A 26,543-nucleotide genomic window follows, 5' to 3' on the forward strand; every position below is an offset into this window, starting at 1 on the left:
CAGCAGTAAAGACTCCACTGCTGAACTACATTTTCATCTCCTTTCAGGGCATGCTGAAGCTGCTTTCTGCAGAGGATGTCTTGATGCTGAGAGAGGGCCGAGGAGGCAGCAGACTGCAAAGTTGTGTCATAAGGACTGCTGGCACCAGTGACAATTGTCTGAGTAAACAGTGCTGCTCCAAGCCTGAGGCTCACACAGAACTTCAGACCTAAACATCCTTCTTGGTCAAGTGTGAGGCAGAGCACAAGTTTATATGCAAGTCAAAATCCTGATTTCAAATGAAGCCTTCAGCAGAAGAGATACACCTACTCACTTGAAGAATGTACAAAGAAAGGGTTTACCACTGGCAGCCAGACCTTCTATGAACAAATCTGGTGAAATCTGCTTACGCTGCAATATTCCAACACCACTAAAATACTGACAACATCAGTCACATAACACGTCTAGTTCCTACATCATGAAGCTTCTATTCTGCTATGGCTGCATTACATCTGGATCTCTCTGTAAGCAGCAGACTGCTCTGACACCTAACTGCTGCAGGGAGAAGTGGGGAGACAAATTCCTGAGATAAGGAGCCTAATGAAGCATCCCCCCACCTGCTCTTTCCAGCAATCCAACTCCACATGGGCCTTCCCCAACACCTGACAAGGCAACCTTGTCTCAGGTAGCAATAAGGAAATTGTCTGAGTGACCCTCAGGTATCACTTCCTTTCATAGGTAAAACTTGGGATTTCCATCTCCAGTCAAGCTAGCTGGCAAAATCTAGGATGAATTAGCCTGAAAACCTCTGGCAAAACACACTCTCTAATTCATGCTGCTGTTCTACCGCACACGTGTCCCTTAGAAGACAAGAATAGACTCGTGCCTGAATAAATTAAAAAGTTGAGAGCGCAGCCCTTTGCATTTGTGCAGCTGGTGAGTCAACAGCAAAATGACAAGTTTCAGGAAACAGCATCCACATAAGCATGTAAATAGAGTTGTCCAAAGTCTTGGCTCCATTACTTGTCTAGTTCTGTTTCACTGCTGATATGTGAGTGAGCCTATGGACTTGGCTCACTGTACTTTTGCCACTTTAATTCTAATCCCTTAATACACAATTAGGAAGGTGATGCATATTCACCAACTTCAAGGGAGTCAGTCTGGATTTGCACACATTAAATTACCATTAGAACAATGGAAGTGTATGCACCTGCAAGAAATAAATAAAAAATGCTCTGTCTCATATTTAGCACCACTTTGAACACTACCTGGAAGAATCTCATCACAGAACAAGCCCTTACCACCCTGATCCATGGAATAATGAACTTTCTTTCCAAGTTCTTCAGTATTAGTAATGTGAAGGAAAACTGGCACAAGTTTGGAACACTGTAAGTATTCAAGGGACCAAAGACACTGAATTATAAAGGAACATCAAGAAATCATGAACAAGCAAATAAACCAAGCATGGCCATCAAGGTAAAAAAATATTGTAAAGCAACACAGCAACAGTTTCTGTGTGAGCACTCTGTGCTCAAACTGGATAGGATTAGAATGGTGCACAAAAGTATAATTCACTATCACAAAGAGTTTCAAAATCTAAAACAAAGGCTCACAGTTAGAAAATAATTCTTCCTCCTGAAATAACAGCTCAGAAAAAAGTTTCTGTGCTTAAGGCATTCATTACTGAACAAGAGAAAGCACTACAAAAATGTGCTGAAACAAACACTTTTTCAATAAAATGAGGTGGATTAAAAGGTTAAGATTTCTAATATTTCTGGTTTTCACATTTCTTACATTTAAAACACATAATTTCATTATGACTGGATTCAAATATTGATCTGGTCCATTTCTTAAGTCAGAGGTCTCACAGTGACCTTTTGTGCCTGTGTTTATGTTTACTCATGTAGATAAAATAGACAGAATATTGTGGGTACACGTGTACATTAGGAAAAGATAGAGATTTAGACACCTTCCTTACTTGAGGCAGAAAATATAAAGTATTCTGAACTCACAAATATCTTGACTAGATATCTATCCTGTTGCTTGAGGGAATGAGACATAAAAGCTCCAAGAAACAAGTGAAGTTAATGAAACAAAGCCAAATTCTCTGCTGCTGTAATTTCATTAGAGGTAAATGCAGCTGCCCCCACACACACAGCTGAGAAGTCTACTTGAATGACGAGGAGAGAAAAGGGAGTCAGTCCAAATGTGTGGTTTCAAACAGTATTTTTCACTGTCAGCACAAATTCTAATTGCAACACAAGGCAATTTCTATTCACTACACCCTTCAGCATTGGGTTCTAAGTACATAGTGCCCTGCATTTCATGGGTTTTAAATGAGTATCACCAGGACTGTTCTGATACATATATTGACTATAATGTAGGCCTTATTTTGAAGAAATGTACCATTTTCACTTTGACTCATTTTAATTGCTTTTTTTCCCTTAACTTCTGTAAAAATAATTTAGAAAACTTAATTCACAGTTTTCATCATTTTATAGTTGCTTTCAGTGCAGCAGTTTCCTTCAAGTCATAAAGTTTTCTTACAAAGTACCAAATGACAATTTAATTAACATTATAAAGTTTTAAAGCAGTTATTCAACAGGGCTGAAATCCATTCCAGGGCACAGGCATCTCTGTCTGTCTGTAGGCAGCTTTTGGGGATCACCAGCAACAGAACTGACAGATTTGTTCACTTACAATAGCAAGGACTTAAAACCTCCACACACAGGAGAACCTTCTGGCAACATGCACAAAATTAACTCAGTTACGGAATCTGTTAGCCAGTCTAGCACCAGGACAAATTGTTACCAACCTTTCAAAATTATATGTTTCCTAATATTCAGCTTTTGAGATGGAGAACAACTGATCTATGAGACCTAATGTGTGCAGAAGTGAATCACAGAAAAGATTTTGGGGCAGGTGTCTAATGCCTCTTCAGCAGGCTGCAGGAATCATTTGGTGGATGTGAAGAGTGGAACCGTGGCTGGCCACAGCTCCAGTCTTCCACCATCCAGAGGATGCCCCTAAAAGACAATTTCTCTGTTTTACAGAGATAACAGTTACTATAAAATAAAGTAGCAATTATGAAAACAAGACATTGCACTTACGACTCAGATCTATTCTGAGCCCCTTAAGCTTCTCAAGTCAAATTCAGCTCATTCTGCATTATTTTTTGTGTATCGTGGTAGAGGCTAAAGAGAGGAATGAAAAGTGAAGCTTAATTAATTAACTTAGCTTATGTCTCCTACCTCCAACATTACTTAAGAAACATGGGCTGGAATTGGAATTTCCAACTCTTTGCTTCCAAATTAATATGGAAATTAAAACTTTTTCTCTCTCTCTCTTTGTTATATAAAATGCAGAAAAGAAAGTAGTGTCTACTCAGTTCTTTGAATGCAAACTATGCAAACTATCTTGTAATTTCTCTCCAGGCAATGATCCACTGTGCAGATTCCAGGCTATTAGCTGTACCTCCCTGAAGACCAGAAAAAAACAACTAAATACCAAGGTTTGTGTCCCAGTCCTGTCCCCAAAGATTCTCCCTTGGATACCTCCATGTACTGTTTAAAGAAGCCTGATGATTTTTGGAGTATTTGTTTATTTGGCAGGGTTACTTCAGCTCCCAGTCTGAGGTGCCTAACTCTCAAGAACAAGCACAGACACAAAGACATAGTGGCTTTGCATTCCAGTCCAGGAGACAGTCTCATAATGTTTTTGACAGGTATTTCAGCACATGAATCTGTATTAGCCCTCACTTTGTAATATTGTTTGCATGCAGTCACTGTCTAGTACATTGTGCATTCCAGTGTACAACATTTAGCAGGTAGACTAACTGTTGAAGATCATCCAATATATATTAGTAAAAGGTTTCCAGATAATGATGTCAGAGACCTTTGTATGGGATTGTGCCATTGCACATTAGCCATTACACAGTTTGCTATTGATTGAGAAGAATGTAAATTCTCAAATCACAGCCCATCCGTTACCATAGGTATCTGTCACTCACCTGCAACAATCCATCCCTTATCCTAGAACAACAAGGCCTGGGAATGTGTAAATATGTAAATATGAGGATGCTTGGCTGAGAATTTAATGTTGCTACAGAAAGCTAATTAAATCCATTCAGACATAAAAAGCATTCATTCTTGTTGATTTTAAGCTCAGCTACTAGTGCATCTACCTAAGAATACTCTGAACACATATTCTAGTTCCTGTTCTTATTTCTTGCTCTAAGGGAAATACTTTAAGGGCTTTTTTTTTTTTCTTTTTTTTTTTCTTTTTTTTCTTTTTTTTTTTTCTTTTAATTTAATGAGAGATATGTCTGCTTCCAGTGAGTGCTTAAATGCCTTAAAACAGCCATGGTATGTGTTGACTAGGCTTATACAGTATGTAAACCAGACTATGAAAAGGGATGGTATTCCTACCCAGTGGTTAAAGGCACAAAAGAGTCATGGGAACCTTGGTCTGGCCTTTATTTTTGGCTTAGTAAAACAAACCCTAATTCTTTATTTGTCAAATTACTATCTGTTACAGTTTGAACTTTCCTCAAGTCTTACTCTCCTAATGAAGTTTAATCTGCCTCTGGCTGGAAGCAAAAGAGCATTGTGTGTTCATGTGGAGGCACTGTGAATATGGTTTTGCAGAAAAGGAAGTCTCCTGAATGTTGGGGGCTAAAATCAATGGAAAATGGAAACCAGCCTATTGCCCTTGTTTTTCCAGCTGTCAAATTTTACTCTTAAAAAGTAGACAGTATTTCTTTACAACCTCATTAGTTTTTCCTAAGCAAACTGACAATACCATTCACTGTTCTTGTGACTGGAATCTCCATAATTTATGCAATTCTTCTGTGAGAAATACTCTGAACACTTGTGTGCAGAAAAACGAACCTTTCAGCAATGTGTTCAGGGGCCCAAGCAACTCTTCTACTTTATTTTACATTTTAACTTGGACAGGGAACTAGATACAGAAGGGAGAAAATGTGAATCAAATCAGAGGAGACAGCAAGTGTGAAAATTTGTAAGGGCGGTGCATATTTTAGCCTAGCAAAAGAGTATGTAGTATCTTAAGGAGCTTGAAAATAAACAACAATAGGTTTTATAGAAAGAGAAGAACATTAAAGAGGTTCGTTATATAAAATCCTTCTATATACTATTTTAAAAGCAGACAAACTGAGGATGGGGAGGGTCCCTTGTTACACGAGGCCACCTATGATTTCACATGCAAATCTTACATTAGACCTGTGTGTGAAGACATCAGATTTCTGACCCATGCTTTTGTCATGTGTGAAAACTTCTCAGATGTGGTGCACTGGTTAAGATTCAGCCGGTCAAGCTATGAACAGGTGTCAACATCAGAGTAGAAAGAGTAACTTTGCACCTATTGCAAGCTATGGATATTGATTGCATAATCCAACTCAACCTGGCAAGGCTGGCATTTGAGTCTTACTTTTTCCCTTCCATTAAAGGTTTGGTATGCTGGGAGAAATGGTCCGAGTCTCAGTTTGTTTCCAATGAATCTTATTATTATTATTATGGAAAAAATGCAGCTTTAATCAGCTACGTACGAAACATATTTAATTGACTGCAGGAGAGACAGTAATGAATTATTGTTTCTCATCCACCTCCATGTTTTTCTCACTGACAAACATAAGCATTAGCACTGCTCTGTTGAAAATGAGAGTATTCTGCTTTTGATTTTGCCTTTTCTTCTCATCTGTAGTGTAACATTCTCTCAATTAGGAAAATTAAATATTCTCAAATGTGAAAATATTAGCAGACTGTACAAGACAGAACAAATACAGAGGTTTGTTTCTTCAACCTTTGTCTGAACTCGTAAATTACTGATTTCTTTTTGTGGTAGTCACTCGACATGCATCATTTCAGTTGCTGCCAGTTGTCGTAAGATGGCAAAGTACATAAAACTCTTAAATTCTGCTTCCACCAGACAAACCTCAAAAAATCCCCTTGGATGCAGTTGTGTTGGATAGTGGCTAAAGAGAAAAGCAGGAAAAAAACAAAACTGTAAACCAACTCAGTCTCTATAAATAATACAAAGTGGTAATTACTGGTATGGGCAGTGAAGAAGGGACAGTAGCAAACGTGTGTCCTTTTCATCCTTGCCAAGAGGAGTAGCAATGCCTGTCCCAAGACATGTAAATGCCACCTTGTTAATGGAAAACCACATCCATGGCCCTGAAACCTCTGAACTGGATAAACGCTTCATGCTGCAGCTTAGACATTAAAAAAAAAAAAAAAAAAAAAAAAAAAAAAGGCACAGAAACTGATTTTAATCTATTCTGTTTTCATTCTAACATTCATTAGAAAATTGAATAATCTCTTACAAAGAAAGACACCATTCAACACTGTCATGTATCACTGTGTTCATAACTGCACACCCTTTTCTGAGGTGGAAAGTGATTAAATGTGGATTTCTCATTGAAAATACTGCAAGCGTTGGAAAATATGATAATGATTCAAAGTTTGGTAACATCACTGGACTTCAGAAGGGGTTTTCTTGTCCCCACAAAGAGAAATGTCTTTTTAACTGTTTCCTTTTCTTTTGCCAAAACCAAGTGGAAACATGTAAGACAGAGAAAGACTGCTGCATAATAAATGATATGCTGGGTATAAACTCTGTAACATTTTGAAATTAAAATGCATCTGACTTGAATATGGATTTTTTTTTAAGTTTTGTGCCATAAGGTTTTGGAACACACAGTTCCATAATATAAACTTACTTTAATTTGTGTGTAACATCCATAAAATTGAAGAAGGAATGAAAGATTAAAGAAACATCCTTCCGGTATCCTTTTTCTCCCTAAGAGGTTACTTTGGTTCTGGCATTTTGGCTTGCTTCTGTCTGAGGGCCCATTCTGCCTACACTATCCAGATTCTGTTGGAGGAGCAGTTTTCAATTGTTTCAACTGTAACTTAACAGTTTAAATAAATAATTAAATAAATAGATCTACCACCACCACCTCCCCCTACTGCCTCCCCCTCCAAAAAAAAAAAAAAAAAAAAAAAAAAAAGAAAAAAAAAAAAATTGCAAGACTTATTCCTGTATTTTGGATCATCAATGCACGTCACTATATAGCCAAAACCACACCACCAGTGCTATCTTGCCTGTGCTCAAACACTAGGGTACCATCCCTCTAGGATGTGATATGTACATGGAAGCAAAAAGTCTTAATCCTGTTAAGGACTATGGCCTACAAGCAGAGCAGCACTAAACCTGTTGGTCCCTTTACCTTGCTTTCAGCCTCTCTTCTCATATACAGGAGGAGACAAGGCAAAGGAGATGCAGCAGCTGGGCAAACAGGCAGCATATTTTGTGATGAACTGTGACTCTCTAATCCTAAGCAATATTTGTGGAAAAGGACAATCTTGTTGGTACTCTCTATCATTAAATTAATCATCAAAAGATTTTTTTCCCCTAATTTAATTTAGAAAGAAAATACTTTTATTTGGTCTTCAAAATAAAAAAAAATCCTCAGCTCGTCTAGTCTTTTTTATCATTGGCATTTATTATTGTAGATAACAGCTGCTGAGAGCCTTCAATCACAGAGCTTTGCAAGGCTGATGGAAGCATCAAGTTAATATTTTCAATAGCTCTGGGATCTGAACACATATCCCTCAGGATTAAGGTAGATCAAATGAAAATGAATATCCCTTTACAGACAAAATCCACCTATCCTTTACCACACAGAGAATGAATTTGTCTGCAGAGAATCTTAAGAAGCAAAGTGAGATCTATTCTATTTTATTCTTCATATACAAGTGATTTTGGTATTGCCAAATGACACAATACTTTGGCTTCCCCCAGTGACCAGAATTAATGCCCAAAATGTAAATTTATATGGGAATAGTGAACAGTCTTCTCCTTTTAAACTCTATATAGAAATTTATTTATTGGAAGGAATAAAAGTGTATTCTCAGAAAGTTACAGAGAAATCCCTCTAAAAATGGTTGGCAGGTGATTTCCTCATAGTATCACCAAACTCAGCTTCAAGAAACACTCAACAACTGCCATGGGCACTCAAAACACTCACATTTGTTCACGTTCTCTGGGAAAAAAACCTCAATAGTTGACTCTAACAACACCAAGGCCAATAAAATCCTCTTTTTCTCCCCAAATGGGCACCAAAACCTAATAATAGTAAGTATATATGAAGAGAGGTATATGGTTCTTACACAGTTTTAAAGTGGCTGAATTATGAATTATTGTAATAGACACAGAGTCAGACTCTGTTCATTTTATATGCAGAAATGAACCTGGAGAGGGGTGAAGAGATGGTGAGCAGATACTGAAGTGAGCAACTCCTCACTAGAATGACAGGAACACTTTCCAAGACTAAAAGTAAGCCAGAGAAAAGATACAAGTTTCAGGACCACATGGCTTCCATAGAGAGATGACAGAACTGAGTTTCTTCAGTTTTAAAAGTCAGATGAGAAGAGGAAGTCCTAGAATCAACCACAGAATGGTTTGGGCTGGAAAGGACCTTAAAGATCATCTAATTCCAACTCCCCTGCCATAGATAGGAACACCTTCCACTAAACCAGGTTGTTCAAAGCCTCATCCAGTCTGGCCTGGAACACTTTCAGGGATGGGGAATTACTCTTCTTACTTATGTGTAAAATGACCTGCTGGAACACTACTGGAACATTGATATTAAAGGGTGGATTTTCACCACTGTAGTTATAAAAGATTTATGTGGACTTGTCTCAAAGCAACCTGATCTAATCAGACCTGCTTTGAGCATGATGTTGGCTGGAGGTTCCTTCCAAGCCACAAGATTCCATGACTTTATGGCAGACAGGAACGATAGAGGGACTTGGATAAATAATGCCAGTCAGAGACCAGTACAGGCTTGCAAAGTGGCTAAAGAAATCTTCCCTACATCTGTACAGATTAGTAATCAACACAATTCTAATGAATATTTCAAAGACTCAAAATATTACAGTATAAATCATAGACTGAGAAAGCTTAAGCTCAGAAATATGTATCATGTTGCTATTTATTTTTCTATGTTGTTTGAGTATGTGTGCACACACACACTCAAGAGCAGAGCTTAAGCATGCAGATTCAGCCACTCAAATGAAAGAAAATAAAATAGCTTGGACAAATTTCAAATTTAGGATGCTATGCATTCCAAACAGAGCATGGCCAGGTAATTTAGAATTTTTTAAGTGGACTTGCCATTTTATCATATTTTAGCAAACATTTTTTGCTATACACCTGCAATACATCAGCTACCATAAAACTTGCCCAGAAGTAGACATGTAGACCTCCCCAAACACAGCACGGCTGTAGAAGTCTCCTTTATTTGTTCAATGTAACATTACATACACACAGATACAAACTTTGAGAATAAACCAAAACCAGAACGAGACCTAGTATCTGTTCTGAGACCAAACATATGCTGTGAAATATGATCAGAAATGCTACTTATATAATTTAACCATTTTGATTTGGTAATAAAAGAGATTAATAGAATTTTAAAAGTAAATAAATAAAGCTATTATAGAATTTATTTAAACCTGTAAATTTAGCTACATACTGCATGCTCCATCATAACTTACTGATTTAGTTGTATTATGAATAATTTCAGTTTAAAAAGAAGGCAATCTCTTTTTCTTAAACAAGAGAAAAAAGGAGATTATTTAAAGAAAAGACACATGGTATCATATGATATTATGTCCACATATAATTCCATGTAATGCTGCATATCTAGGATTTTTGCCATTCCTTAGAAGAGGAATTGTTGTATTTTACTGTTCAACCAAATCAGAAAGACCCATGATTTTCCTCTCCACACCAGGGAAATCTATTCTATTTCTTACTCTATGAAAACAATTTACACAACATGCAAGGTTTCAGTCTTGGAAGCACATGCTTTAGGCACAATAATTTGCAGAAGGCACCTAAATAAGAATTCCTGATATTGAGTGTTTATAGCTTTCACTGTGGAGAAAGGCACACAGATGCCAGGTCATTTGCGTCAAATTTCTGACCTTTTTGAGAGAAGTTAACTTTCTTCTTCAGAACTACTTTAATAGATAAGCTGTACTGGAAACACTGCCAAAATAGATACCAACGTCTTAGCACTCACACCTACCGATCTCTGATAAAATCAGAGAAGCAAAAACATGCAGATTGAAAAGATATCTGAAGGTGTGTCAGCCAAAATCCCACTCAAAACAGGGCTATCCACTGAGGTGAGGTGGGTTTGCACAGGACCTCACCTTCAGGACCTCAGCTTCAAATACCTGGAGCAGTAGAGAGTCTGTTGCCTCCTTGTATAGCCTGTTTCAGTGACTCAGTATGTTTATATTAAAAAAAAAAAAAAAAAAAAAAAAAAAAAAAAAAAAAAGGAGAGGAAAAAAGAAAGGAAAGTCCTACCATCTAAACAGATGTCACAGTGTAATGCTGAGAAGAGTCTGACTCTTCCATCAGACAGCCACGAGCAGAAACTCTGCCCACCATGTGCTCCGGCACCCACAGCAGCCTTGTGGCCCCAGAACCTCTTATGCTGGGAGGGTTCAAAACTGAAAAACCTCTTTCATCTCCACAAATCAAAACAAATAAATTGCCAAGACTGCAGAAAACTTTAACACATAAATGACACAGTAGGCCAGAACTGTGCTCCATTCCTATGTGAAAAAGTTGTATTTTGCCTCCTAAATGAGCCTACAAAGGACACCCGAGTACTTCCTTCAACAAAAGATCTGATTTGAAGTCAGATTTGAAGTCAGCTCACAAGAACAGGAGATACCTCTGGAGGAGGCATTAAGGCTGAATGTTCATTTGTGAGCTGGGCTGCAGTATTTTGTGCCTGTCAGTAACCTCTACAAGCCTCTTTCACCTTCTGGTGCTTCCTATGTCACCCCCTCACTCTCCACTGATAAATATTTGCTTTATTTAAAGGGCCTTTTAGAGAAAATTTGTCTCACAATCTGCTAGTCCTCTCTAACACATTTCCACACAGAACTTATACCTATCAGCTAAGAACTAGACCTATTTTGGGCAAAACCCATTTTAAGCTGCTCAGCAAGCAGGTTGGGGCTATCACAGACACCGTGCTGGGAAAAAAAGCAAAGGGAACAGTAAACAGTGAGTGGCCACCTTGTTTATCCAGAGTGCTGGGGTTTATTGATGTTACACGCAATCTCAAGTCTAGCTGATCTTAGACTTTACATGTTTTCTCTCACATCCAACCCAATCTGAAAGGGATCTCCAGCTGGCTGGGGAAGCTTTCACTAGCCATAAGCAAGCCATAAACCCCTTCCCATGCCATTGTCCCCTTGTGCAAAAGAAAATAACCTTAAAGAAAAAGTCTGTCACAGTCACCACACAGAGTGAAAAGAATAAACTCAGCTGCTTGCCTCTTGGAAAAATTCAGACAGAATTCTTTCATCTCTTTGAGAACAAGGTAAGAGTGGAAAGAGAAGGACAGGCTGCCTCGAGACCAGCATTCAATGCTTGATCCCAGTACCAATACTAATACCAATACACCACTACCCATAAAAATGCACTGGATATAAGCACAAATATAGTAATAATAATAAAAAAAATAGTAGTAGTAGTAGTAGTGAGGGATCTCATCTCTGGACTGCAGTGCTGCATGTAACTGGAATGTTTCTATGAAGAAAATTTCTTTGGCAATGACAGTGAGAATCTGGAAGAAAATGTAACTTTTTACTTTTTTAATAGCAAATGGAAATTAAGTCATCATTTGAGGCAGATTCCTGTATCTGAAAAAAAAAAAAAAAAAAAAAAGTCTAACTCAAGAAAGATTGACTGGCTGGATTTTCTTAATTAATTCTATGAGATCGTCTCCCCCATCCAACACATGTCTGTAAATTACCACAGTAGGTATGAAACCTGCCCCTGTATTGATTCAGCTGGCACAGCCTTGCTCTATAAAAGCCTCCTCAGAGCCCCTGCATCAGGGTGGTCGTTCTGCTCTCCCCAGCTGCTGGGGAGATGCTGAATTCCTGTGCCTGCCCCTCTTCCCCAGAGCCTGCTCTAATTAGTCCAGGGGCATACCTACACAAAAATGCAGCAAGACTCATGTTCTTTCTCTTCAGTAAGTGCCATGCTAGTGCTTCATGAGCCCACTGCTCACCCTCTGGGTGCTGGGGAGGATGAATTCATCAGCTATAGAAGCACATACTGGACAAGCAGATTCTCCCATATCTCAAAGGAAAGAATGTGACTAGATGAAAAAAGTCTGTGGTTTGCTGGATCTAGCTGACAGGCCAAACTCAGTTTTTAAATCTTCTCCTAGCCTCACTTTCTGAGCACTGCTCGTGCAGACAGTGGTGTACCTCACTGCATCTGAAATCTTCAAATTACTTTTGCAATTTTACGCAGCTAAAGCTTTCAGCTGTTGGTGTGAACTTAAGAACACATTTACCTGAGACCAGTAGAGAGAGAGCTGGAAAAAACATTCAAGGGAATAAAAAGTACTGGGAAAAGATTCTTTACCTACTTTACTTTTCAAAATTTTGTCTAAAAACATCTTACATTAAGCAAGTATCCAAAAGTAAAAAAAATTTCCTACTGGAGAAATGAATAGCTGACATTCTTCTTATTTTAAAGGGAGTTACCAAAGCTACAAAGATGATAAGCCATTAAATAAGAACTAGGCTTTTCAGGCATATTCATTTTCATATTTAATAGTTGTGTTTGCACTGTTTCAGTTCCCCAATGCAAACCACAATAAAACACCTCATGGGGGGTTTCAACTCTTTTGTCTTTGCTGTAGGTTTGTCTGCCTTAGGAAAAAAAAAATACATATAGTGCATTATTTTCAACAGTGGCAGGAAGTGGGTTTTTAGTCAAATCAGCTTAAAAAATTCCAGCTGTGTTCACGTTGAAGCCATCGCAAAGTCTAAGCCCAGGATCACTTCTCCATGCCAACCAAATCCTTTGCAGGCCTCAAGAAGTAAATTTTTGAAAAAATGCCAAGCCTCTCCTTGAAAATAACATCTTAATTGGTTGACATAAGAAAAAAACAGAAAGTGCCGTTCTGAAAATATAAGTGCTCACATCTTTGTGTCCTAATTTGATATTTGCCTCCTAAGAGCACTCAGCATACTCACACAGAGACTGTCTCAGGAAACTGCAATGAGAGGCATGCAGGCTGGCTATTGCAGACAAGGAGGAGTTTCTAAGGGCCATAGAAAGTACATGCCAAGATGTGTATCCTGTAATGCACCAGAAAGGCCAAAGAGGTGTGTGACAGGGCTGGAAAACAGCGTTTCAGTCCCTGGCTATGGCTCAGTGGATATCTCAGAGGATAAGGAAAATCCACCCTCCTGAGACGAGTAGATTTTTTCAAGGAGTTTCTGTATCAGTGTTAGGTTCAAACTAAGTAAAATGCTTGGGATCAACAAACAGCAAATGCAGGCTCCAAACTGATGTATCTATAACACTGTTCTAAATCTAAATGCCTTTTTTCATTAAAAATAAATTATTGCAGGATTATGAATATATCTACTGTTACTATCTTCCCCTCTCTGTTTCCTGTTGGACTATCAATTGTGCTGTGCATATATACCATGGCACTTCTGCTGTTCAAAACTTTGCATCATGAGAAAGAAAGAAAATGAAGCTCGTCATTCTCAGCCAATTGAGCTAAATAAGGGATCAGACACTTGCCTTGCATACTTCTCTTCTCCCTGTAAATCCAACTCTGCAGCTCCTGTAAGCTGGGAGACTCAGAGATCTAGCCTGATTTACACAGATGTTAAAAGAAGACAAATGTTTGTCCAATTTAATTGATTCTGAGCTAAAATAAATTGATTTATTCTGCACAACTCAAAGCTTTTGAAAATAAATACATTCTTCAGTAAGAATGGTAAAGAGAAATGTTATTAAGCAACAGAAAAAATAATAAGCAAGAGAAATGACAACAAATGATAAGGAGAACATGTAATGGAGAAAGCCTATTACTCTCAGGGAGGGATTTACTAGACCATGTGCTTTTCAGTTCAGTTTCAAAGCAATATTGGAACTATGGAACTGCAAAGGAAATTCTAAAAGGAGAGAATAGTTGAGATGATAGTTGAAAGAGAATTTTAATACATCACATATTTACTGTGTAATTCTTAAAACAATTTTTTTTAAAATTTTGGAATGCCAGTCTGACCTTTTTAATGGCTGAAAGCAGTGCCTGTAATTAAAAGAATTTGGATTCAGCTTAATTTTGAGTTCTTAAAAAAAAAAAAAAAAATAGAAGCAACTGCCAATACACATTTTTTTTCCATGAAGAAACTTGGCAGCCCCAGCTAATTGTCATGTCTCCTCATCCACATTCTAGAAGATAATTTTGGTGAGGTAATAATTTATTCCAGAGCAGTGTGTAAGATTAAGCAGAACAGTTCAAAAGTCTGGGTATTCATTCCATTCTATCACTAAAAACTGCATTTCACAAAATTATATTTGCATTTGAAATTTTTACTGGAAATAAAACATTCTCATAAAAATAGAATGTATTTCATATGAAATGTTTACTTACAGCACCCAAATAAAAATTTAAAAAACTCCAAACAAACCCAAAACCATTCTTCCTTCCTCAGTATTATCAATGTCATTAAAAATGACAGGTAGCACTTAGGAGATGGTGGCTAAATCACAAATTAGGAGCCCAGCCTTGAAAGTTGCTCACAGACCAGTCTCTAAGCTCATGGTGATTTAAGGGAATTCACACAACAGATCTGAAATTCACTTCTCCCTAACAACGCACAGATTCCCAATACATCCTGCATTTCTTGCAGCTCCCTGATAGCACTCACTGGAGTTGGTGAAGTGCTTTCCATAGACTTTTTTCTATCAAAATGATTTGATGGAGAGTTCCAGAATTTTTTCCTTTCCTGATAATGATGAAACACCATGGTCTAATTTCTTGTAGGTAAGATGACAGCAAGACATCTTCAAAATGCTGCCTTGGAATATAAGCCTTCTAAGATTATAAAGTTAAAACTATGTGTACTATATTTCTGAAAAAAAAATCTTGGTGTAATCTGGGGTATTAGTTGTGGTAATTGAGGAGCCTTTTTAGCACTCACTTTTGCATAACTGATTTGCTGGGGTAGAGTAGTAGCTGGAAATATCCCATATACTACTGTACAAAGGAGCAGGAAACAAAACCTCCACCAGCCTTACACGCAAAAGAATCAAGATACTTCTCCTCAAGGAGGAATAGTTAGCCTTACAATCACAAAGATAAGATGAAGAGCTAAACTCTCTAAAGGGATGATGGTTCCAGAGTGGTTTCATGGGAGAGGCAGAGCAATCACTCTCTATCTTCTTTCCATTGTTACACCTGAGTCTTAGCTCCAGTAAATCACTACCAGGATTTCTGCTTCTAGGAAGAAGCTATATCAGTGGCAGACAAAGTAATGATACAAATGCAATTGTACTAAGTTTGCAGTGAATAAGGATGGAGACACAAAGGAAAGGGAGGAATGGTGTAAACCCTCTCTTAATCACAATAATTGTCTTCATTCCTGGAAACACACAATTATCTTGATTCCCACTGAGAGAGAGACAACATCACCCTGGCTCACACAGGTAATGGAGCACGTTTCACTCAGTTGTCTCCCTAAGACCCCAACTCTGTAATCAATTGAACAGGGAAAAAGATACAGCCTTCTTTTAACCTGGTGTCCGCTGAGCCAGTGATGTCTGAAGGTAAGGTCAGACGAGATGAGCTGAGGAGCTGCACTGTGAATCAGTAAACTGTGTCCCTAAGGCAAAGACCTTTCCCTGAGAAACAGTGCTTAGTCTTTTTATTAAGGAGTGTTACTGAGAACTCTGAAAAGTCAGCACCAAAAAAGAACAAAATACGCATGTTGAGGGAACAGCCAGTTCAAATAACAGGATAAGTTCTCGGTCTATGTATTTATTCATGGCAGGATCTCAGTCAACGCACTTCAATAAAACAAGTAATTATTGTGAGTGACGTCACTAATTACATCTGATACACAAAAAGGCTTGTGCAGCTCTACATATCAAAGTGCACTGTGAGCTCATCCAGTATGGAAATGGCTCACAGAGGAGCTCTTGTTACTGGTACCCGAACAATCCAGAAAAAAATGGGGTATTACAAATGTCTGTGCCATTTGTCTCTCATCACATTTTTTTAATCATAAAAAGAAGATGTGTTGTAGAATAATGGCAATATAACTGCCTACGTAGGGACTTCAGCATTTGCCTTGGACAGGCAACACAAGAAAGAATTGTAATGTCAGAGCAATGGAATTGGCCAAGATAAGCTGCTTTCTTCTATGACAAGCAGAGAGCACCAAAATGTGAAGAATCTGTCAAAACGTTCTAAGATAAAGTTTGATTTTTCCATACCAAAATAAAAAAAACCAACAAACAAAGCCACAGGCTGGTTCAGATACAGGTCACATTGACTGAGGTCAGGAACGTAAAGAGATTAAAGGAAGTAAGTCATCTGTTAGATGACATATCTACTTATTAGTGTGCAAGAAAAAAAGATGTCTTCACAAATTTTGTCAAATTCACATGAGTTCTTCATCCGAGAGTACAATCAAATTTGTAGGCTGATAATTTGTTGCCTGGTAATTAAGTACCTGTGTTAATCATCAGGCACTTGTGTTGCCTGATAATTAACTACCTTGAAGATGTTCTTATTTGTGCTTTCCCAGGAGGGTACCACTTACAGTAATTTTAGAGCACAAACACAGAACTGGACCAAACACCACCTGTGACTTCAGCTTTATTGCAAGACCATTTCCATAACTGAATTCAAATCACATGGCACAATTTAACTAAATACAGAAACAATAAAATATCACCTCCTGTACACTAAGGTCAACAGTAATAGCAATGAAGCCAACCAAAGACACTGCCACTGAATGAGAATGTGAAAATAAGCAGAGTCAATGTCATTTGGCATTGGACCTTTACTCATGGAACTCTAGAATAATACAAAGGTTTTTTTACACAATCCTTCCTTAAATAGGTTTGACCGTTTGGGATTGTTTTACATTTAACTCATAGCCTGTTGAAGCAATTCAATTTCAATACAAGACTTATTGCATCAAGCCTCTTTTTAGTTAACAGAGAAATAAAGAAACAAAAACAAAAAAAGCATGGGAAAAAAAAAATACAGAGAAGGCAGAAGTCTAAAAATGACCCCCAAAGACTATAATTTGTAAATTAGATATTTGTCTTTAGGAACAAGCAAAGCTGCCAATTTGAGACCCCATCTGGAATACTGAGCACAGTTTTGGTGTCCCCCCAAAATAAGAAGGATCTGAAAGTGTTGGAGCAAAGCCAGAGGAGACCATGAAATTGATAAAAGGACTGGAGCACCTCCCATACAAAGACAGGCTAAGAAGGTTGGGGTGTTCAGGCTGGAGAAGAGAAGGTTTGGAGGCCTCATAGCAACCTTCCTGTATCTGAAGGGGCTACAGAGATGCCAGAAAAGGGCTCTTTGTCAGGAACTGCAGTGATGGGACAAGGAGTAATGGGAGCAAACTGAAAGATGGGGAAATTTAGGTCAGATAGCAGGATGAATTTTTGTACTGTGTGAGTGGTTAGACCCTGAAACAGGTGGCCAGGGAGATTGTGGATACTCCAACCCTGGCAGAGTTTAAGGGCAGCTTGGATAAAGCCTTGAGCAATCTGGTGTAGTGGGATGTATCCCTGCCCATGTCAGGACCAGATGCATTAAGATCCATTCCAACCCCTTAACATTCTCTGACTCTATCTCCACTAATAAAGAGAATTATTTTTTTTTTTTTTTTTTTTTAGTTGGATGTATCCAAGTAAAGTTCTTAGATCTCTAGTGAGAGACAATTAAGCTGGGAAAATTTTCACATCACTGATGTTCAACACTTTATAAATTAACATTATTTAAGATCCATGAGACCCAAAAATCAGTTAATTTTGCTGAAAATTAAGCAACTATATGAACATTCAAGGTAAGTTCTACATGTAAACAAAATTAAACCATGGATCTCTTCTCTCACTCTTTTTCTTTTTTTTTTTTTTTTTCCCTCTTTTAATGCTTTACTTCTGCTTCATTTTGTAAATACCTTTCATTCCATGGACACCAAAAAAGATCCAATCAACTATATGAGCGTAAACCTTTGCCTACTAGACTGTCATCAGCACAAAGTCCCCCAAATAATAAACGAACTTTTTATTAACTGTGGTAACATTAACATTACAATGAGGGATTGTTTAAAAACAAGTTGTACTGCTGTTGCTCAAGAGCTCAAGGAAAATGGTTCTCAGTTCCTTTATTTTTCCTTGAGGGTAACCACAGGGGTTGCATTAAATCTTTTAAAATATGTTGACAGTTGAATAAGTGCTGCTGTTGCTCTGGTGACATTTTATGCACTTTAATTGTCATTAATGAATCTGACTGATACTTTCTTAAAAGTCCTTTACGTGTTCTAGTAATTTTAGAACAAAGAGAAGAACAAAACTGTCTGCAAATTAGCCTTGATCCACTTCTCATATGGAATTTTCACTGCAGACAATAGGAGAATCTGCATGGGAAATATCTGCAAGACCAGACATTTGAGGTAGGAATGCATTAAGTGATCCCATTAAATCATGCAATTATCACCTCCTTGTGTAGTACGTATAAATTTAAATCCCAAAGAAGGTTTGAGTGTATTTTAAAAAATTAGTACTGTATTAGCTTCAATCAATTCAGAATTTGGTGTTAAAATGGTATGGCTCAGCATTTCAAGGTTGCAACAAAACCTAAAAAGTAAATGTGAATTGGAACAAAACAAAGTCTGACAATAGCCTGGAGTCTAGTACCTCCTTCCTTATTCTGATAACACTCCCACTGATTTCAGAAAGGCTTTTTCCCTGTGAAGACTGAAGGACACAGCTCCCAATTATCTGTTCAGGAACATGCAGTAACAAGGAGGAATGCATGGAGCTTGAGAAACTGCAGGCACCACACTTGATAGTTCATAAACAGATAAGGTAAGTCTTTTGCTATGGAGAGAAAATAAACTGTGCTGCTTTAAATTGTGAAAGGTGATTTAACTAGATTAAAAAATATCTATTCCAGGGACAAGGACCCAGAAGAGGCAGGAGGAGGGGGGAATAATGTATTAACAGTGTAGGGAGACATGCTGAGTCCTTTGCTTCCCCCATCCCAGGTTCCCTCATTCCTGCATGCTCAATTGGGAACAGAGCAGATGATCCTCAATGCTACTGCACCACGGGCTTCACACCTTTGCAATTTCAGATTCAGAAAAACCTGGGGCCATCTTTCCTTCCTCAGCTGCAGCAGCTCTTCAAGCTCAGACATTGTACAAGTATCAGTGGTTTGAGCCATCACTGCTGAACAGGTCAAGCAGGTCATGCAGAATGGCTTCAGGCACACCAAGAGCCCCTTTGCCTGATTCTCCATAGGCCCAGTCTCCTGTATAACCACATCCACCTGAGCAAAGCAGCAGTTCAGCTGCAGCCTGACCCCTCCTTTCAGCTGAGTAAATGGCTATACAAGGTGCAAGGCAGTAGGGATCAGGCCTCAGGGTTCTGTACAGTGCTGCAATTTCCAAGACACTCAGGGTGCAGACAGCAGAAAGTTCCACACTCACGTCATAGGCACAGTTAACAACCTCAGCTAAGTCATGAACTACATTTTAATTAGACAAGGGGCCAGGCTTTTGATTTCAGAAATAGAAGTTAGGGTTGCAGTCCTTCATCCATTGAAGTTAATTGCAAAATCCCTATTATCAGGCTCTTGAGGTATTACCCAGGCGCACTTTTTAATTACATTTGATTCTTAATGAAGTAGATGGCAAAGAGAAAAGCAGCCCATGATTCAAATGATTCGCATTTTTATCTTTCCTGATGAAAAACAGAATAGGTCAAGATACTTGCTGGATTTTCCCATGAGAAATGCTGCAATGTGAATAAGCTCAATTGACTTGATCCTAAAGGAGCAGGTTAGCTATGAAAAGCATCACTCATTTTCTCCTCCTGTATACGCTCTACCCCCAAAACTTATGCAATGTAATTGTAGACACCAAGCCAAATCCAATTCAGAACTTGAAAAATATCACGTAAGTATCCTAAGCTTGAATGACTTGTCTTTATTGTCTAATGTCATTTAAAACATAAGGAGTCCTAATTATGGTTTTATTTTCAGACTATGCACTTTAAAAGAGTGACAATTCTCCATAAAAACTGACAGCTTCTCAGGGCAAGGAGACTGCCAAATAACTTGGTAGTTCTACATGATTTAGAAACAGTGAGTTATGAAGCAGCTTATGAAGAAAGAGTGTGTTATCACACTTAGCTAGAGAACAATACAAAGTTTCACCTTTTTCTATTACATCTCTACTTATGTAAGTAAACAAAGATTTATAGAACATTAGTTCATACTACAGGTGGGTCCACTACCTTGGTATACACAACAACCTGCAAACTCTTTTCACATTATGAAAGTTGTTTCTTACCATCTGGAAATCTGGTTTAAAAATAAAAGTTCTGTTTATATATTATACAAAAAGCTTAGCTTTTTATTTCAGACATACTTCTCATATTATAAAACACATAATTAATTTTTTACTTTTAGGACTTCAAAAGACACAATAAAAATTTAGGACCTAAAAATGTAATTTATTTTTTAAAGGTTGGCTGTTAAGTATTAGGGAAAGTAAAAAGTCAGTTTTAGGAAAATCAGATAGTATTGCAAGGCTCTCTAACTGAGGCAGCCAAGCAGGAAGGAAGAAGGGACAACCTCCTTTCAGGGACGTAGAAAAGACGGTTTTAATTCAGTTTTTTTAAAAAATTCCTATGTTTGGGGTCTTTTGGCCTATGGCTGCTTCACCCTTGCAGGATACCTGTGATAAAACGAAATCACTTGAGCTTCTGTTAAAATCATTTGGCTCTCATTACAATTCTTTCCCATTCACAGGGTTGAATACCACAAAACCGGAACACTTCCTACTGCATGGTCATACCAGAGATCAGGGGAAGCCTGGATTACTTTCAAGGCCACCAAGGGGATGATGTGTGATGAAATCAGCCTGTTATGCATAACTGTGGCAAACCTGCAATGTAACACACAACCACAGCCAAACTTGCTTCTGTGTCAAGTTGTGCCAAAACAGCACCATCTCCACCAAAGTCAGTGCAGACTTCAGGGAAGGAAAAGAAATTCCTATCGCTACTCCTTCATTTGAATTCTCTCTCGGAACTCACTTGCTACTATTGCTTTTACTGAAGCCATGCTATTTTACACCTATTAAGTTGTGCATTAATCAATTTAGGGACCCTCATTCTATAATATAATTATTCAAACTCTGTTTGGCATTTGTGAAAGGTCTAACTTGGTAGTCCCCTTCTAGATGTCTCTCAGTCTTGTGTTTACACCATTATTGATCATTGTAGCAAACGGAAGATTGAGATACTTATTAGCTCTGATTACTTTAAAAGCAATTCTTAAAGGAAGACTGTTCAGAGCACACAGAATGTGTGCCAAGGCAGTGGCAGGGCATCCCTGCACTAATGAACCACAGAAGCCATCCTAATGCAAACAGTATTGGTGCAGGGAATAGCAAGCCCTCATGCCTCAAAGACAATCACAGAAAGGGCAGAGGGCTGGAGAAACTCAATGCCCTGTAATTAGTGACAGAAAGTTTCAGCTCAGATTTAACAGACACTGTAAGCTGAAGAACACACACATTCTGAAGTGGTGGCTAAAATCAGCATTGAAGACTAGAAGAATAAGTTACTTTATTACTGAAAGTAATACTGGGGTAATTGCAGCAATAAGGTACTGCCCAGTGCTTCAGAAGTAAAAGAAACTTTCTTTTGAAAATGGTAATTTTCATTGCTGGTTTACAGTATGCAGGCATCAGTGACTGCTGCATGTTATGTGCATCCTACACACAGCACAAAGTGTACAAGGAATGCTATTTTTTCACAGGACTCTGCTTAGCTAACTATTTTGGGAAAAAAAATTAGGCAGCCTCATTTTCAGAATATAGTGTTTCAGTTGGGCACCAACAAAGGCAACTCAAATCATTAATACTCTCCACCTCCTGTCATGTCTTATGTTTTTTTCCAAGCAAAACTAAGGGTAAGAAATAAACCTGTAGTTGTTAGCGACTCACAATAATTCAAAATAAAGAGAAAAGCCTATTAATTATTAACTATATATTACTTATGCATCTATAGTGATAGGTAGACCCTAGTAAAAGAATCAAATTTAGGCTGACAGGTGGCTCAACAACACAAACCAAAAACAGTAATTGTGGACACAGATGAAAAAGCCAGTTACTACCCCGTTACTGAATTTAAGGGGAAGAAGAAAATGTTCAATCACAGTATTTGTTTAAGAATGTTTATCTTCATCCTTACCATTGAATGATAGGAACACCCTTGCTTGAGGCTGGGAAGATCCTTTTACACTGCTAAAGTAAATAAATATCCCAATCAACAGGTTCACGGCAAGAAATGCCATCTCTTCAAGATTTGCAACTTAATATCCAAGAAACCACACCTGAAAGAGAGAGAGAGAGAGATCATGTTACTCTTCTTATACAATCTTGTGGAGCAAAAACAACAGTATGGAAAGACTGTGTTGGAAGCCTCTTCCAGCTGAAACCATAATTACTGATGTGAAGGAGGCACAGCACTCCTGTTTCTCCCTTGTGCATCTCAAAGTGGTTTCCTCCAGCAATCTTCTCTGCTGGCACATGAGGAAGTCACTGCCTGCTAGCAGGAACCAACAGAGCCCAACTTTGGGCTAGGGCAGACTACATACAGCATTAGACTCAGTTTATTTAAAATGAAGACAATTCCACCTGCTGGAAATATAATTATACTAAATGTCAAGGCAGAGCAAAGCAAGGACAGGAGATAAAGTTTCACGAATAAAAATCTGGCTGATATTTTTAGACATCTCACTATCATGTTAAGGGGGGGGAGGTTTGGGTTATTGGTTGGTTGAGGGTTTTTTCTTTTCTTTAAGCATCTGAAATCAAAGGTGCTTGGAAATGAACTTTAAGTTTAAGTAAGCTGAGCTCTCTAATCACCAAATTCTGGCTAAGTATATTATTAATTTCAAAACCATGAAATCAAAAGTATTTCAACACACTTGAAACTGTTAGTCAACGTTTGCTTTTTGGGCTAGCTCCTTTCAGGATACACACCTGCTCCCACTGACTTCTACAGGGCACTAAGAATCCCAGAGCTGGACAATGACACTACACTTGATACATCTGCTATTCCTCCTGCACAGCCACTGAACCTTCATTTTATGGGAGTTAGCTGCTGAGAAGCCTGAGCATCTCAGAGAATCAGAAAACACTCCAGAACTCCGTATCTTTTCTTAGTTCAGGAGGGACTTGATGTCACTGGAATCACTTGAGGAAAGTGGCTTTTCTAATGGACTTTGGACCAGATCCAAAAAACCTAGCCACCATGAGAAGCTGAACACTGCATATCTGTATCACATCTGCTCTAAACTGCACCTTTCCAAAAACTGTGAAGTGCAAAATTAATTTCACCTATTGCAACAACTTTGTTAGTTCAGTTGCAAAAGTGAGAACACATAACACTGTCATTTTGGGCCCATTCTACTTCACTGCTTTTATATATATATATATATATTCTTTTTGATGTAAATAGCTCCTCTACTAGACACCACTTAATCAGTCAGATGATACACTTGATTTTATGGCAGCTGGAAGCACTTTGAAAGACACAACCCCTACAGCTAGAAGATATCATTAAGGGCGATACATTTATTGGACTTGTTACCTGCACAGTCAGCTTACTGTTCTTCACTTCAGCTCTGCTCAGCACTACAGTCCCTCCAGTGGAAGCCAGTATTTCTACAGGTTTTTTTATCCTGTCCCTCTGAGGTTCACACGTGTCCTTAGAGCCGGCTATAACCATCCCGGCAGGGCAGGAATGAGCTTAGGGGGTGACTTTAGGCCAGCACTAGTTTGGGCTGGATCCACACCACTGAGTCAGCCCGGTAAAAGCCCCATATCCCATTACCACCTCTGTCATTCCCCATCCACTCACTGTAAATCGCCAGGAAAAGCTTCTCTTTGCCTGAAGACTTCACATCAAATTGAGGGTGGGAAGGAGAGTGTGCACGAAAGTGCAGAGCTCTGCAACCCACACTCTAAACTCTCCTTCGTTATTTGCTCTGAGTACTGAGAAATGCATGAAGATCAAGTAAATTGTACAACTCTGTTAATTGACAGAAACAACCCTGTCAGAAATTTGCCAGCTACAGATCGGGTCTGTAGGAAAAACATATCCATTCTGGCCCAGTTCCAAATTATCTCTAAGGGTCTGTTAACTAATAAAATGATAGTTGCAGAGTTTTTGCCAAGAATAATTTTTAAACAGGCTGCACAAACCCTACTGCTAATGTTGCTTTGTGGGCTTTAAATTTAAAACCTTTTGACTTGCCCATGGGATATCCTTTAACTTACTCCTCTTCTAAGAGAGAAATGGCATTAAATCCCAATAAAGTTTCTTTGTCAGGCCAAAATAAATAGCCAATCATAGAAAACATGTGATTTAACAGACACAGTGGGATTAGTATTTTACAGTAGTAGCACTATGCTTTCTTTGCAATATAGATAAAAAGTCACAGAAGGAACAAGTGTACAGCTTTTCTTCCCCTCTAAATAATACTGTAGGAAACAATAATAGAAAAAAACCAAACCTTTCAGCTCTCTTTCCCTCCCACTCTCGTGCCAATTCTAGCGTAATCAGTTAGAGGAGTGAAACATTGCTACATTTCATTGCTCAAATTGCAGATCTTCACCGTTAACACATAAGTGACAGGCAAATACAAGATTCAAGTGCTGAGCAGCATGGTTCCTACCCAGCTTTTAGACACATAAATAATAAATGCATACAGTGCCAAAAAGGTACCTCAGGGTGTCTGACATGTGAGTTAGCTAATGGAAATAGGTTTAATTTCAGAGATTTACAGAGCTGGTAACTGACAGCTCACTGCAGGTTTGACTCTTGCTTTGGGCTTATATCCCAGCTCTGAATTTATCTCAGTAAGTCATGATGCTATATTCAGCACGTCCAGTGCACATGATCTCCGCTGACAACACACAGACCTAAAGCCTTGCAAGTACTTTAAAAGAATCCAAGAGGACAGACAAAAAGCCGTGTCTAATTGCATTTCTGTTCTTACACTTCAGTCTCACTGTAAACAAACAGACAAACCGCTACAAAAGTGAAGTAGTGAAGTTTCCCTGCCGCCGAGGTCGCTGGCAGCATGTTGCACGGCTTCTGGAAAGTACAGGATGGCTTTGCCAGGCACTGCCGGGCAGGTGTCATCGGCTACAGCCTGGGTCCTACCCCTAAATCCTGCGGGGAAAATCATTTGGCAGAAGAAAGAAAAGAAATTAAGGAGAAAAAAAAAATTTAAAAAGACCCTGCCAAACACGGATTGTGCCAATCTGGAAAACATTGATTTAACTATCTGTGAACAGCAGCAAAATTCAACCATCAGAGCCATTCCACATCTATTACAGAAAAGGAAGAGAACTTTAAGTTATGCTTACCCGGCTATTGGAAGCAGCAGTAACACTGATCTCTATCTGGTTTCTATCAGTTTATAGACTCCACTCCTGCTACCAGAACATTTTTTTAATTCCAAACCTGGCTCACGGCAGAGAAAAAAATAAATTAAAAAAAGAGGAAAAAAAAAAAAAAAAAAAAAAAAAAAGGAGAAAAAAAAGAGAAAAGTCTCTCCTCGTGGTGGCTGCACAGACACTCTCGGCTCCAGTGTACAATAATCCGGGCCGTGGCTGCTGAGCTCAGCGAGCGCTTCTCCCGCGCCCCGAGCGGTGACTGGCGCGGCCGCGCGGGGCCGGCGCTGGGCTCCAGTTACAGGCGCTGCCCTGCCCCGGCCGCCGCTCCAGCGAGGCGAGGCTCGGCGGCCGCCGGTGCATCATTAGCTGAGCAAATAGGGGCTGGAGCTCATAAATAATGGCGAGGCCACACCCCGCCCTGCGCGCCGCCGGCTGCCGCCCGGCCCGTCCGCCCGCCGCAGGCAGCGCCGCGGGCACAGAGAGCAGGGAGCGGAGAGCGGCGGGGCACGGCGGCCCCGGGCTGTGCAGGGGCACGGCACGGCAGCCAAAGGCTCTGTAAGGGCACGGCACGGCAGCCTCGGGCTCCGCAGGGGCTCAGCCCCGCGCTCGGCCCCCGGGGGCTCAGCCGCGCCCGCCCCATCGCGCCCCGTCCGCGCCCGCGGCAGCAGCGGCGGCGAAACTCGCCGGGAAAGTTCCTGCCCCGCCGGGAGCGCCGGGCCGGGGCTGGCACCGCGCACGTCGGGCCGGGGGAGAGCGGCCCTGGGCAGGGACAGAGCCCGGCCGGGCCGGGGGGGGATGCGGGAGCGGTGCGGACGCCGGTAGGTGTCACTGTGAAGGGGCAATGAGAGCGAGGGCAGCCGGGTGACAGCCCGACCCTCCGGGGGGCTCTTCCCCCCGCTCCCCTCGAGCTGTTTCCTCTGTTTAAAACTTTAAAGTGAAGAAGAGTAAAAGAAGCGTTAGTAC

General features: G+C 39.4%; 1 protein-coding gene across 1 annotated transcript in view; it reads right to left on the reverse strand.

Annotated features, from left to right (window-relative positions):
• Positions 1-26,246, reverse strand: part of SEMA3C (semaphorin 3C) — a 116,341-nt gene extending 90,095 nt beyond the window's left edge. The window contains exons 1-2 of the mRNA XM_083859286.1: positions 25,551-26,246; positions 22,363-22,504 (exon numbers count right to left, since the gene is read on the reverse strand). Coding sequence (XP_083715412.1) covers positions 22,363-22,465 — 103 coding nt within the window. The 5' untranslated portion in view covers positions 22,466-22,504; positions 25,551-26,246. The remainder of the gene's footprint in view (positions 1-22,362; positions 22,505-25,550) is intronic.
• Positions 26,247-26,543: the final 297 nt, after the last annotated feature.

This window comes from Zosterops lateralis, assembly GCF_965231275.1.
Source record: "Zosterops lateralis genome assembly, chromosome: 4".
Lineage (NCBI taxonomy): Eukaryota > Metazoa > Chordata > Aves > Passeriformes > Zosteropidae > Zosterops > Zosterops lateralis.